Source organism: Ovis aries, chromosome 17 (genome assembly GCF_016772045.2).
Source record: "Ovis aries strain OAR_USU_Benz2616 breed Rambouillet chromosome 17, ARS-UI_Ramb_v3.0, whole genome shotgun sequence".
NCBI classification, from domain to species: domain Eukaryota; kingdom Metazoa; phylum Chordata; class Mammalia; order Artiodactyla; family Bovidae; genus Ovis; species Ovis aries.
In genome coordinates, this window is record NC_056070.1 from 1960274 (window position 1) to 1976095 (window position 15822).

Here is a 15822-nt window from a genome sequence, read left to right on the forward strand (position 1 = left end):
CATCATTGTAATTGTCAATGACATTTAAAAATCAAATAATATATTATTCAGCACCTTTGAAATTATGTTGATAAAACTAAATTATATTTCTATGCCTACTAAAAACATTTATTGGTCAGATTACAGGCCCTCTTAGGAACTTAACCAGGAAATAAACAAATGTCTTTCCAAATTAAAATGAAGGCCACCCTTTCTGAAACAATTTAAGTCAGTCTTAATTGTAGTTTAAGTCATTTGAGTATTGTCGTTTTCTAGAAGTTTTCAGTAAAATCAAATAATGATGCCTCACATTTCAGATTCACAACGGCTTTGTTAAGTCTCTTTTCCCCATTTTGTGCAAACACTTCACTTTTTTCTTGACTTCTGTTCTGAACTAGGCCCCTCAGAGAATCGTTTCCTCTGGTTTGCTTTGCTACTTTGTTCCTCCACAGTAGGCACACAGAAGCCAGCACCTCTCCCACAGTTCACCTCTCCCCGAGCTGTGGGATAGAAGCAATGCAAGTACCGACAGCTGTGAACAAAACAAACCACTCATATCAAACCGTGAGAATAAATCAAATTTATTAAGTATTTGTCAATGGAATTACATTATTTATACATTTATATAATGAATTCAGAAATATTGTCACAAAATATTTTACTGGCCTTCGAAAAGCTAATTCTTCCTTTCTGAAAACAGATTAATAGTGCTTTAAATTGTTTTTCAATTTTTCTGGCTCTTCTTTTTGCACCTGAGTGGATCCCTAGAAGTACAGATGATGGCATTTAGATGTTCTCGCTGGAAAATAATAAAATGATGGTAGTGTATTCTTAGGTGGCTTTTCCTGCATGCCAGGTATCTTTCAATAATTTCACATGTATTAGCCTATAGCTCCAGAGAAGGCAATGGCACCCCACTCCAGTACTCTTGCCTGGAAAATCCCATAGACGGAGGAGTCCATGGGGTCTCTGAGGGTCAGACACGACTGAACAACTTCACTTTCGCATTTCACTTTCATGCATTGGAGAAGGAAATGGCAACCACTCCTGTGTTCTTGCCTGGAGAACCCCAGGGACGGGGGAGCCTGGTGGGCTGCCGTCTGTGGGGTCACACAGAGTCGGACACAACTTAAGTGACTTGGCAGCAGCAGCAGCAGCATGAGCCTATAGCTCTTCATCTAGATCCTATCACTTGAGTACTGTGTATGATCCCTACTTTAGAAATGAAGTGGGGGACAAAATCCCACAGCTGATGACTAGTAGAATTCAGATTTGTATCCAGGCCATTTGGGTGTAGAGTTTTGTCACAGGGAGAGGAAATAATTCTTGGAGTTAGGGATAAGAGAAGCACCATTGTGGAAAAAGAAGGATGCTTAGTTTTCAGTCTGTGGGACTTAAGAGATAGTTTCCAAGACTGATCAGATTTCCAGCTTTCCAGGGAGAGTGGTTATAAGTACACATGGGACCTATATCAAGAGATTGTGCAAGACACTTGTCCTCAAACTGGAAGACAAAGGGACAATTGTTTTATTTTTTTTAATTTAAATTTATTTATTTTAATTGGAGGCTAATTACTTTACAATATTGTATTGGTTTTGCCATACATTTATTTATTTATTTTTGTCTAAATTTAATTATTTTTAATTGGAGTATAATTACTTTACAATGCTGTGTTGGTTTCCGCCATATATCAACGCGAATCAGCCGTAGGTATGTATATTAAGTCCCCTCCCTCTCAAACTTCCCCCCCATCTCCCACCCCATCCTACCCCTCTAGGTTGTCAGTGTACCAGTTTAGAACTCTCTGCATCATACAGCAAATTTCCACTGGGTATCTAATTTTATATATACCAATGTATATATTTCACTGTTTCTCTCAATAGCTCCAGTCAGTTTTCTATGTCTGCATCTCCATTGCTGCCCTGCAGAGTTTCATCAGTACTATCTTTCTAGATTCTATATATATGCATTAGAATACAATATTTGTTTTTCTCTTTATGACTTCACTTTACTATTGTAAACAGTGCTGCAACGAACAGTAGGGTACATGTGTCTTTTTCAATTATGGTTTCCTCAGAGGATTCATGCCCAGTAGTGGGACTGTTGGATCATATGGTAGTTTTATTCCTAGTTTGTTAAAGTAATCTCTATACTATTCTCCATAGTGGTTATAAATCAGTTTTCATTCCCACCAACAGTGCAAGAAGGTTCCTTTTCCTCCACACCTTCTCCAGCATTTATTGTTTATAGATATTTTCATGATTGTCATTCTGACCAGTGTGAGATGATATCTCATGGCCATTTAGATTTGTATTTCTCTAATAATGAGCCATGTTGAGCATCTTTTCATGTGTTTTTAGCCATCTGTATGTCTTCTTTGGAGAAGTATCTGTTTAGTTCTGCCCAGTTTTTGATTGGGTTGTTTGTTTTTCTGGTACTGAGCTGAATGAGCTGCTTGTAAACTTTGGAGATTAATTCTCTGCCAGTTGTTTTGTTTGCTGTTTTTTCTCCCATTCTGAGGGTGGTCTTTTCGCCTTGTTTATAGATTCCTTCACTGTGCAAAAGCTTTTAAGTTTAATTGAATTTCATTTATTTATTTTTGTTTTTGCTTCCATTACTGTAGGATATGGTCATAGAGGATCTTGCTGTGATTTATGTCAAGGAGTATTCTGCCTATATTTTCCTCTAAGAGTTTTATAATTTCTGGTCTTACATTTAGGTCTTTAACCCATTTTGAGTTTATTTTTGTGCATGGTGTTAGGAAGTGTTCTAATTTCATTATTTTATACATAGTTGTTATCATTTAACATTATGTAGAAGGCATTCTCATGACTAAAACACTAGTTGGAAGTTTTTGCATCTATAGTCACGCCAAGGTCTCTGAGTGTGCAGTTGTATGTGGCAATGCCCAGAGTTTTGGCTGAGCCTACTTGTATTCAGACACATCTGAATAGGGTTCCATCTTGGGGATTCAGAAACATTTTGTTAGTTAAAATCACCAAACCACAATGTGGGTAAACCATATACCAATCTGAAAAAATTTAAGTAAGAGTTTTAGCTATCCTAATTCACCCTCAGAAGGTGCTGCCAAGGACTGTCTGGTCACAGAAGACCACACCAGGGTTAAAACTGTGTTTCAATAACCATTGGTTTATCAGTCCAAATCTTTCCACATTGTATTTTTATTTCTGTTCTTTCCCAACTCTTCCCACTTTTTTGGGGACTTCCCAGTTTTTGTAATGAAATTTCTGCTTCCCAGTAACCTCTCAGTCATTGCAAATAAGGGCAAAATGAAACTCTAATTTCTCCTGGCACTTTCCATAGCACTTCCTTTGTCTCCCTATGCCCAGTCATGCTTGTATGTGTAATTGGTTGGAGGAGACTATAGGCTTCCTCTACTTTTAACTACTCTCTTTGTTGTTGTTCAGTCGCTAAGACATGTCTGACTCTGTGAACCCATGGACTGCAGCATGCCAGGCTCTTCTGTTCTCGACCATCTCCTGGAGTTCGCTCAAACTGATGTTCATTGAGTTGGTGATGCTATCTAACTATCTCATCCTCTGCCACCCTCTTCTCCTTTTGCCTGCAATCTTTTCCAGCATCAAGGTCTTTTCCAATGAGCCAGCTTTTCACATCATGTGGCCAAAGTACTGTAGCTTCAGCTTCAGCATCGTCATTTCCAATGAATATTTAGGGCTGATTTCCTTTAGATAGACTGGTTTGATCTCCTTGCAGTCCAAGGGACACTAAAGAGTCTTCTCCAACATCACAGTTCAAAAACATCAATCCTTTGGCCTTCTTTATGGTTCAGCTCTCACATCTGTACATGACTACTGGAAAAACCGTAGGTTTGACTATAAGGACCTTTGTTGGCAAAGTAATGTCTCTGCTTTTTAATATGCTGTCTAGCTTGGCCATAGCTTTTCTTCCAAGGAGCAAGTGTCTTTTCATTTCATGGCTGCTGTCAACATCTGCAGTTATTTTGGACTCCAAGAAAATAAAATGTGTCACTGTTTCCATTTTTTTCCCCCATCTATTTGCCATGAAGAGATGGGACCATGCTGGGCTGGAAGAAGCACAAGCTAGAATCAAGATTGCCGGGAAAAATATCAATAACCTCAGATATGCAGATGACACCACCCTTTTGGCAGAAAGTGAAGCTTACTCCTGGAAGAAAAGTTATGACCAACCTAGATACTGACTGAACTGACTGAACTGAACTGAACTGATGGGACCACATGCCATGATCTTAGTTTTTTGAATGTTGATTTTCAAGCCAGCTTTTTCACTCTATTCTTTCACCCTCATTAAACGATTATTTAGTACCCCCTTCAGTTCAGTTCAGTCACTCAGTTGCGTCCAACTTTGGGACCTCATGGACTGCAGCAGGCTAGGCTTCCCTGGCCATCACCAATTCCCAGAGTTTACTCAAACCCGTGTCCATCGAGTCAGTGATGCCATCCAACCATTTTATCCTCCGTCGTCCCCTTTTCCTACCACCTTCAATATTTCCCAGATCAGGGTTTTTTCCAAGGAGTCAGTTCTTCACATCAAGTGGTCAAATATTGGAGTTTCAGCTTCAGCATCGGTCCTTCCAATGAATATTCAAGACTGATTTCCTTTAGGATAGACTGGTTGAATCTCCTTGCTGTCCAAGGGACTCTCAAGAGTCTTCTCCAACACCACAGTTCAAAAGCATCAATTCTTCAGTACTCAGTTTTCTTTATTTATATTCCAACTCTCCCATCCATACATGACCACTGGAAAAATCATAGCTTTGACTAGATGGAGCTTTGTCAGCAAAGTAATGTCTCTGCTTTTTAATATGCTATCTTCTTTGGTCATAGCTTTTCTTCCAAGGTGCAAGCATCTTTTCATTTCATGGCTGCAGTCACCACCTTCAGTGATTATGGAGCCCCCCAAAAAACAAAGTCTGTCACTGTTTCCATTGTCTCCCCGTCTATGGGACCAGATGCCATGATCTTGTTTTCTGAATGTCGAGTTTTAAGCCAACTTTTTCACTCTCCTCTTTCATTTTCATCAAGAGGCTCTTTAGTTCCCCTTTGCTTTCTGCCATAGAGTTGTGTCATCTGCATAGCTGAAATTGTTGATATTTCTGCCGGCAGTCTTAATACCAGCTTGTGATTCATCCAGCCCAGGATTTCGCATGATGTGCTTAGCCTATAAGTTAAATAAGCAGAGCGATAATATACAGCCTTGGTGTACTCCTTTCCTAATTTTGATCCAGTCTATTGTCCCATGTCTGATTCCAACTGTTGCTTTTTGATCTGCATACAGGTTTCTCAGGAGACAGGTAAGGTGGTCTGTTACTCCCATTTCTTTATGAATTTACCACAGTTTGTTGTGATCCACACATCCAAAGGCTTTAATGTAGTCAATTAAGCAGAAGCAGATGTTTTTCTGGAACTCCCTTGCTTTCTCCATGATCCAAAGAAGGTTGACATTTGATTTCTAGTTCCTCTATGTGTTTTCTAAACCCAGCTTGTACATCTGAAAAGTCTCAGTCCAGGTACTCCTGAAACCTAGCTTGAAGAATTTTGAGCATAACCTTGCTAGCCTATGACATGAGCACAAGTTTACAGTAGTTTGAACATTCACTTCCTCTCTACTCATTGTAAAATTTGGGGGCCCAGGCTACAAAGAGTAATTTTTTGAAAACTTTCATTCTCTAAAATACATTAACTGTAAATTTTACACAGGTATATATTTGTTATACTTACCTCTTATGACAGAAGTAGTAACTGGTAAATCATATGTTTATTAATATCTCTGAAAAAGCTTCCCTTGTGGTTCAGCCGGTAAAGAATCTGCCCACAATGTGGGAGACCTGGGTTCGATCCCTGGGTTGGGAAGATCCCCTGGAGAAGGAAAAGGCTACCCACTCCAGTATTCTGGCCTGGAGAATTCCATGAACTTATATAGTCCATGGGGTCACAAAGAGTCGGACACGACTGAGCGACTTTAACTCACTCACTCTGAAAAAGCTGTGAAAAGAGCATTTTTTGTTTGTTTGTTAAACACACAAATTATAATTCATAATGTTCTGGAACTACAAGATTAACTACAATTTATGAGGGGTGTACATTATTCCAAATCAAGTTAGATAAGTATTTCAACCTAAGTAAAGTAATACTGGTCTGCATATTCTATGTAGAGAGTTCTATATGGCACATATACACATATAGGATTTTTATATTGTTGATTTTTTTAGTTATTTCTTATTACTTTGGCTTTTGGGTTCTTAAAATACTTAGATTTAACTTGAACACTGACCTTCTTGTCTTTGAAAACAGTTATTTAAGAGTGAAAACAATATAATTTATAACAATAAAAAATATTCATTGAGAGCTACTATAAGTTATTTTTCAGTCACTCAGTCGTGTCTGACTCTTCGTGACCCCATGGACTAGAGCACACCAGGCTTCCTTGTCTTTCACTATCTCCCAGAGTTTGCCCTAACTCATGTCCATTGAAAGATATACCCATGTGAATGCAGAGTTCCAAAAAATAACAAGGAGAGATAAGAAAGCCTTCTTAAGTGAGCAATGCAAAGAAACAGAGGAAAACAATAGAATGGGAATGACTAGAGACCAATTGAAGAAAATTAGAGATCCCAAGGGAACATTTCATGCAAAGACAGGCTCAATAAAGAACAGAAACAATATGATCCTAACAGAAGCAGAAGATATTAAAAAGAGGTGGCAAGAATACACAGAAGAACTATAGGAAAAAAGGTCTTCATGACCTGGACAGCCATTATGGTGTGATCACTCACCTAGAGACAGAAATAGAGTGTGAAGTTAAGTGGGCCTTAGGAAGCATTACTACAAACAAAACTAGTGGAGGTGATGGAATGCCATCTAGGCTATTTCAAATCCTCAAAGATGATGCTGTAAAAGTGCTGCACTCAGTATGTCAGCAAATTTGGCAAACTCAGCAATGGGCTCAGGACAGGAAAAGTTCAGTTTTCATTTCAATCCCAAAGGAGGACCATGCCAAAGAATGTTCAAACTACCTCACAATTGTACTCACTTTACATGCTAGCAAAGTAATGCTCAAAATCCTCCAAGCTAGCCTTTAACAGTACGTGAACCAAGAAATTCCAGATGTACAAGCTGGATTTAGAAAAGGCAGAGGAATCAGAGATCAAATTGCCGACACCCACTGAATCATAGAAAAAGCAAGGGGATTCCAGAAGAACATCTGCTTCATTGATTATAATAAAGCCTTTGACTGCATGGATCACAAAAAATTGTGGAAAGTTCTTAAAGAGATGGGAAGATCAGACCACCTCACCTGCCTCCTAAAAACCCTGTATGCAGGTTGAGAAGCAGCAGTTGGAACCAGACATGGAACAACAGTTTGGTTCAAATTTAGAAAGGAGTAAGTCAAAACTGTATATTGTCTTCCTGTTTATTTAACTTATATGTAGAGTATATCATGCAAAATGCCAGGCCAGATGAAGCACAAGCTGTAATCAAGATTGCCAGGAGAAATATCAATAACCTCAGATATGCAATAACCTCAGATGACACCACCCTAGTGGAAGAAAGCAAAGGGGAACTAAAGAGCTTCTCGACTAAGGTAAAAGAGGAGAGCTGAAAAGGCTGGCTTGAAAATCCAGCATTCATAAAACTAATGGCATCCAATCCCATCATTTCAGACAAATAGATGGGGAAAAAATGGAAACAGTGACAGGTTTTATTTTCTTGGACTCTAAGATAACTATGGATGGTGACGGCAGGGATGAAATTAAAAGATGCTTGCTCCTTGGAAGAAAAGCTATGACCAACCTAGACAGTGTATTAATAAGCAGAGACATCACTTTGCTAACAAAGTTTTGAATAGTCAAAGCTATGGTTTTTCTAGTAGTTATGTATAGATGTGAGAGTTGGACCATAAAGAAGTCTCAGTGGTGAGGAATTAATGTTTTTGAATAGTGGTGCTAGAGAAGACTCTTGAGAGTCCCTTGGCAGCAAGGAGATCAAACCAGTAAATCCTGAAGGAAGTCAACCCTGAATATTCATTGGAACTACTGATGCTAAAACTGAAGCTCCAATACTTTGGCCATCTGATGGGAAGACCCGACTCATTGGAAAAGACCCTGATGCTGGGAAAGATTGAAGGCAGGAGTAGAAAGGGGCAACAGTGGATGAGATGATTGGATGGCATCACTGATTCAATGGATGTGAGTTTAAGCAAACTCCAGGAGATAGTGAAGGACAGGGAAGACTGGCGTGTTGCAATCTATGGATTTGCAAAGTCAGACGTGACTAGCAAATGAACAACAACAAAAAATGTCCATTGAGTTGGTGATGCCATCCAACCATCTCATCCTCTGCTGCCCCCCTTTTCTCCTGCCTTCAGTCTTTCCCAACGTCAGAGTCTTTTCCAATAAGTCGGCTCTTCACATCAGGTGGCCAAAGCACTGGAGTTTCAACTTCAGCATTCAGGGTTGATTCCCTTTAGGATTGACTGGTTACTATATGGCAGGTACTGATTTAAGTGATTTTCATAGCCCGCTAAGATTGGTACTATTGTTGTCATCTGCACTTTACCTTATTTGTTAGAGAAGCGATGCCACTTATCCAAAGTCACTGAACTAGTAAATGTGAAGCTGAAATACCAAACCCAGCCTACCAAACCTAGGGCCTATCAATATCCACTACGTCATTGGAATCTTCAAATATGGGAAGCCTAACTGACCATGGAGATGAATACAGAAGTTAGAGTGGTTATACTACACTAAAAGAGAAATTGGAATTGTTAAAGCTCACTGAGCTCACTTATCTCATTTTTATTCCTTGGGCAGAGTGTGGTGGCAGACTGAAAGTGGAATCAAAACCCAGAGATCTGTACTCACATGCTCAGTTTGGTGATAACAACTACCCAGGACAAGTTGATTGTGAATGGCTCTTAGTGTCAGAACGGGGCTCTCGACTCGAATTATCCTTCCAGATTTTTGAAGTGGAAGAAGAAGCTGACTGTGGCTATGACTACGTTGAGCTCTTTGATGGTCTTGATTCAACAGCAGTGGGGCTTGGTCGATTCTGTGGATCAGGGGTAAATACAGTACCAACAGGATACCATAGACATGATAAAAATACCTATAAATTGGTGATTCAATATATGTAAGATGTGTAAGTCAGCAATGCTTTTACAAAAAATGTGGCATCATATTATTAATGGCTTGATAAGTTATAACATATCTTTTCCCTTCTCTATTGCTAGTGAATTTGCTCAATAACATCGAACAAGACAGATGAATTCAGTAACTATAATTCTTGTTACTGTCCACATTCTAACTTTTTTAATTCATGCTTTAAATTGTGCACTAACTATTTAATTATCTAAAAGCAATATACCTTAACACACACCATGACAGCTTTGAAAACTTCTAAATTAAAGCAAAGAAAAAGAATATGCACAATTCAAATTGAGATTCCCCTCTCAACAATACATATGATAAGTGGCAGGATCTGCTACCAGTGTACAGGTTTAGCCTATTGAATGTTGCTCCATTGCAGTGTGCACAGGACACAGTACCAAAAATAGGTTAGAGGGCATCAACAGGACAAATAAGAAAAAGGAAAGCTTAAGGTTTTCTCAATTCCCCCAGGTTTCAGCACATTAATATAAAATGTTCTTCTGAATACATATTTTGTTCTAAAGCTTTAGTTCCATTTTTCAAATGTCTACCAATAACTATTACTTAAATAATACTGAATTTGAATAATATTGAACTCCTGTCCAAATTACAACTGAAATGAAACAAAAGTGCTTCTCAGTACTTAGATTACTAAAACAAGAAGGAATGGACAGTTTGGATTCTGGAAGTTGCTCTGCCTCAGAGCAGCTTCTGAAATAATTTTAATGTCTCCTTTTTCTCTCTGAGCTTCACTTTAATTATTTGTAAATCAAAGGGACTTGGTTTAAAATTTTGGAGAAAATCACCAAGTTCCAGAACTTGGAAGCAGACAATTATGTTCAAAGCTCAGCTATATCACTGATCAACTTTGTGATCTTGAGCACAGCATCTATTCTCTGAAACTCAAGCTTTCTCACCTGTAAAAAAAAAGTCACTGTCATTTACTTTTCAAGGTTATTGGGAGGATTCAATTTTATACCAAATTTCCAAATATGAATTACATCGAAGAAAAAATAATTCATTTTATTGTTTGTTTTTGTTTGTGTGTCTTTGTTTGTCTTTGTTTGTTTTTGTCTTCAGCCACCAGAAGAAATCTATTCAATTGGTGATACAGTTTTAATTCATTTTCATACTGATGACACAATCAGCAAGAAAGGATTTCATATAAGATACAAAAGCATCAGATATCCAGATTCCCCACATACCAAAAAATAACCAAAACCTCCATAAGAACATAAAGGGATGTGTATAATGCAGAGAAGATGTATTTCTTTTTTAAATGAAGATTTTAGCGCAAATGTTTCATATGAGTTTAAGCAAAAGAAAACTGCAAGACCAGAATTATCTCTGCACTACAAGAGAAGTTTCCAGCCAACCCTGATGAGCATTACCAGGATATTTGAACTCCACTCTTGACAGTAAAAATATAAATAAAGATGGTGAAAGAGCATCATGATTCAAAGAAGACTTCGCAAATTTGTTCACAGCACAACACAGATGCTTCACAAGTCAAATAGTTCCTTTCAAGGTCTGTGACCCTGCAGAATGTTCTTTTTGACAGTTTCTCAATATATGGGAGAAATAAAATGATCTTACAGGTTATAAACTGGAAAACCCTCTCCTCGAATCTTAGGATAATTGCTTTGACTGTGCATCTTGAAGACAGTGTAAACCAGATCCATATAAGTTGTTATGAAGTGGAAGTCTTTTAAGGGTGGTTTATACTTTAAATATGGGTATGACCAGTGTTTGGAAACTGGAATATTTCAGCTTCATTATTTTCCCTTGCAGGCTAAATTTACCTCTTTGAAACATAAACAATCTTGAAACCATTTCATTTTCCTGACCTTTGACAAGTTTGAAATGTCAGTAGTGTCTATCATTTAGTTAATTTTAGACGTAATTTTATTTAAGTGCTGGAAAATGCCCAGTGTATCGGTAAACTCAATTCTTTCAGTGAGAAATGCTGCCTTTTCACACCAAATTCAAGAAACCTCATGATGTCTTATGAACTTGGTGAGATAATTCCCAACAGGTGTGAACAGGATAGTTTTGAAGTGACTGCCTAGACGGCTCATGCTCAAGTTCTGCTGCTGCTATTCTTCCGTTTGTTGTCGATCTGTTGTAGCTGTTAATGTTGATGTTGTCAAGGTTAATTTTTTTTAATGAAATGAAGTGGGTAAGCCTTGTTAGAACTGAAAATTTTCTTTTTCTTCCTAGAATTCAGGTTTTTAAAATGTATGCTGGAAAAAAAAAAAAAAGGTCTGTTTCTGAAAGACTTTCTATGGTGCTATTCCATAAACATTTTTTTTTAAACAAAGTTTTTGACCTTTGAGCCAACCACCTGTAGACTACAAATGTCTCTGTGTGGCTGGTAGCACTTGAAGACTAAAGACTTGCTAAATGTATCAAAAGTATGCCATTGCAAGGGTAGCACTTGTCCTGTGGAACAACTCCTTACAATGCCTTAGAATTATTGTGAATGATTGAGCAGATCCTCCTAAGAGACACACCTTTTTTTGAAAAGTTGATTATAGTAGTATATGTTGGCTAGCATCTCTATGAGGAAAATTAATTTCTGTGACTGAGGTCTTTAGATATAAATATGGTGACCTACTTTTATTATAGAAAAATTAATTTTCTGCTTTGAAGCCAAGATTTTTTTTAATGTTAATGTATGTATATGTGAGATTGTCTGAATGAGTGAAGCTACAAGAAGATGAAAAGTAGTGGGTGGCTGAAAAGTTTAAATTTACGTGCCAAGTTCTGCTAGAATCCTGTTTGAAGAGCAACTTTCATAAGCTGTTTCATGGACAAATAATGGGAATTTCTCATTATTATCTATCTCATTTTAAAAAAGGCTCCTTCCTTCAGAGAAACTCTATTTTGATATTTTTTTATGTTGATATAGATTGCTGTATGAAGTAGCTTTGGTTCTGTTGTCTGTCCATGAACATTCAATATTTAATAAAATTGAAAATCTTTCATTTTACAAAATTAAACTATACACACAGATTTAGCTTGTTTTTTTTTCCATTGTTGCCTTGAAAATCTTTTCTTGTGTATGAATTGTATTATGTAAATACATTTTTAAAAACAATCTTTTGATCTCATGGAACATTACTTTGGAAAAGTATAAATATTGCCTGCAATATAAGGAGCTTTTTATTGGAGCTGATTTATTCCAGTAACTTCTATGTTTTTTTCACCAATCTCCAGTGAGCCAAAATATCAGGAATAGGAAAGAGAGGAGAAAAGAAGAAACACTGAGACCTGGTGTACTACGCTGAGCCCAGCCCAGTACTAAGCACACGCACTAGCTCTTTTAACTTCAGGCCACGCTTTGAGAGCTGTGGTGATGGTCTCATTTTATGGTTTAGGAACTGAGGCTCAAAGAAAGAATATAATGTTCCCAGGGTTACAGTGTAAAGTTAGATGTTAAAACTCAAATTGTCTGATATAAAACTGTGCTTATTCTAAAAAGGTAGTAGAATCAATTTTGACATATATACGTATATATATGGTAGATATATTTTTATGCTGAAACTTTCCACATAAAGTCAGTTTTAGAGGTGAATTGCAGTAGAACTTTCGGAATAAACTTGGTTACTTTCAGGAATAGCATGACAATTAAAATATCAACTGTAGATATCTTTAAGGACCACAGTTAATGCTAGAAATTTAAGAAACCAAAAAAGCTACTATATAGTTTAGAGTTAGTAACTATGGGCCTTTTGTTAAAATAAGTACATTAAATTATTTTATCTGATGTGATAGGGAGAATGTAGTGTTTTTAAGAAATACTGTGGATATTCTTCTGATTGATATCCTATAAGGCCTCAATGAGCTGCCCTCACACAACTGGGAAGTAAAGTATTTAGAAGGCACACTCAAAGAGGTTGTCATAACTTAGGTCTTCAATGGGAACATTAATTTTTTTATTGTACCTTTGTATGATATCTGCTCACTGCATATACTAATTCAACTTTGGCTTAGGTGTATTGTTAAATTCAAACACAAACAGCTTCATTGTTATTGTGGTAATAATGGTTAGTTACTGTTCTAGGCATTTTGTTAGCTTTTGTAAATTTATTTTCAACCTTTGCATCAACTTCTACATTAGTCTTGGTTGTATTAATACTGTCTATTTGCTGAAGTTCTAACTCCTATACAATCCTCACTGACTCTACATATAAAATCTGCTCCCACTTAATATGATTTTATTAAATTATTTTTAAAAGTCAATTTTGAATATTACTCTAGTTATTTAGAAGATCATGACTTAATATAACTGCACAAACAATATTTTTAAAGAAATATATGAGAAACAGCAGCTCTATTTCCAAAATCCCTAAATGTCCTCTGCTTGTACTGACTGAATTTTTGCTACCTTGCGTTAGTTTCAGTATACCGCATTATCAGATTCAAATTCTGTTCAATTTTGTTTTAAATATGTTAGTCTTTTATTTGATTATTATTTTTTTCTATTTTTGATAATAAGCCTCAAATAATGAAATTTTATTCTCATATGTAGAAAATCTCTGAAAGCATTTCTTATTCTTCACAAGGGTAAATTTTTTAAAAAGAAGCACTGAATTATCAGTTTGTTTAAAATTGGTAAACTACAGCCATGTGCAAATTAAAAGTAACTTTCAAGTAAAACAATTATCAAAATGTTTGGAAATTTTATTTAGCTATACTTTTATTTAGCAAGAATATTTTGGATAAAGGAAAACCATTTATACCATTTATTAAATCCACCATGGGAGGAAGAAAACAGGAAAAATAAATTACCATGTAAAGATATGTAACTTGACCTGCAGTGATGCTTTTTGTTTGATAAGAAAAAATAGGTAACATGACCTTATCACAAAGAAAGAAAAGGTGCTTTATGAATGCATTTTTACATTGGTGCATAGTGAATGGTTATAATGAATATTTTCTTTTTAGTCTTTTATTTTTATTATTATAAAACTGACAAATTTTGTCAATAGCTTAGGAAATGAAAAGCCTGGCTGCTATACATGGTAAAATATTATTAGTCTCCAAACTTTGTTTTGACATGTACTGTTTAAATTGTCCAGCTTTGAACCTACATTCTTTTCACTCCCTGCCAGTGTACTCAAACTGAATTCAGGCTTACCATGTAATTCTAGTCAATGCCATAACGTCTACCTGATGCAGAGGTCAATGCATGGTTATTCCAAACACTATTTAAGACCCTGACTCTGTCTCATATATATAATCCCCCTCTCATCCAATATTTTGAATAAAAAGTCAAAGCAGTAAATCTCAACTGCTAACTTTGGAACACATGTAGGTAGAAATATACTTTGGTTAAAGGCTATGAAAACAGAAGCAAGCACTAAATATGTATCATGAGACATGGAGATAGAAGGAACTGACAGCTGGGTCTTCTCTTGCTTTCACTGAAGTGGCAGGAGGGCTCTATTTAAAGGAGTGGCATTAAAATTATTTAAACATGAGAACACCTGAAAAGGACAAATAGAGTGAAAGGATTATAGATAATGATAATAAGTCAATCTATACTAAAACAATATTTAGTAGACATTCCTTCAGTTCAGTTCAGTTCGGTCGCTCAGTCGTGTCCGACTCTTTACGACCCCATGAATCGCAGCAGGCCAGGCCTCCCTGTCCATCACCAACTCCCGGAGTTCACTCAGACTGACGTCCATCAAGTCAGTGATGCCATCCGAGGGGTATAATTAAAAATAAAATTAGAGAAAAATTTCTCAAAGGAATATAACAAATTTGTTAAAGTCACTTTTATACCACTCCATGTCTATTAGTTGTGTTTGAATTTCATGGGAATAAAGAGTCTCATAATAATTTTTGTGATTTTTATACCAAAAGACATAGATATTTATTTCAGTTCAATACAGTTGCTCAGTAATGTCTGACACTTTATGATCCCATGGACTGCAGCAGGCCAGGCTTCCCTGGTCATCACCAACTCCAGAGCTTACTCAAAACTCGTGTATATCCAGTCAATAATGCCATCCAATCAACTCATCTTCTGTCGTCCCCTTCTCCTCCTGCCTTCAATTTTTCCCAGCATCAGGGTCTTTACCAATCAGTCAGTTCTTTGCATCAGGTAGCCAACGTATTGGAGTTTCAGCTTCAGCATCAGTCCTTCCAGTGAATATTCAGCACTGATTAAATTTAGGATGGACTGGTTGGATCTCCTTGCAGTCCAAGGCCTCTCAAGAATCCTCTCCAACACCACAATTCAAAAGCATCAATTATTCAGTGCTCAGACTTCTTTGTAGTCCAACTCTCACATCCACACATGACTACTGAAAAAAACATAGCTTTGACTAGATGGACCTTTGCTGGAAAAATAATGTCTCTGCTTTTTTTTTTAAATATAAATTTATTTATTCTGCTTTTTAATGTGCTAAGTTAGTCATAACTTTTCTTCCAAGAAGCAAGTGTCTCTTAATTCCATGGCTGCAATCAACATCTGCAGCGATTTTGGAGCCCAAGAAAATAAAGTCTGTCACTGTTTCCATTGTTTCCCCATCTGCTTGCCATGAAGTGATGGGAACAGATGCCATTATCTTAGTTTTCTGAATGTTGAGTTTTATGGCAACTTTTTCATTCTCCACTTTCACTTTCATCAAGAGGTTCTTTAGTGCTTCTTCACTTTCTGC

General features: G+C 36.8%; 1 protein-coding gene across 2 annotated transcripts in view; it reads left to right on the top strand.

Moving 5' to 3' along the window:
- Nucleotides 1-15822, top strand: part of TLL1 (tolloid like 1) — a 389207-nt gene that overhangs the window by 318755 nt on the left and 54630 nt on the right. Inside the window, exons 20-21 of one of the 2 annotated variants that reach the window (XM_042234239.2) lie at nucleotides 8813-9063; nucleotides 10229-13393. The exons of the other annotated variant lie outside the window; for it this stretch is intronic. Of the exons in view, the coding sequence (XP_042090173.1) occupies nucleotides 8813-9063; nucleotides 10229-10363 (386 nt within the window). The 3' untranslated portion in view covers nucleotides 10364-13393. Of the gene's footprint in view, nucleotides 1-8812; nucleotides 9064-10228; nucleotides 13394-15822 lie in introns of those variants that run through there. 2 annotated transcript variants of the gene reach the window in all.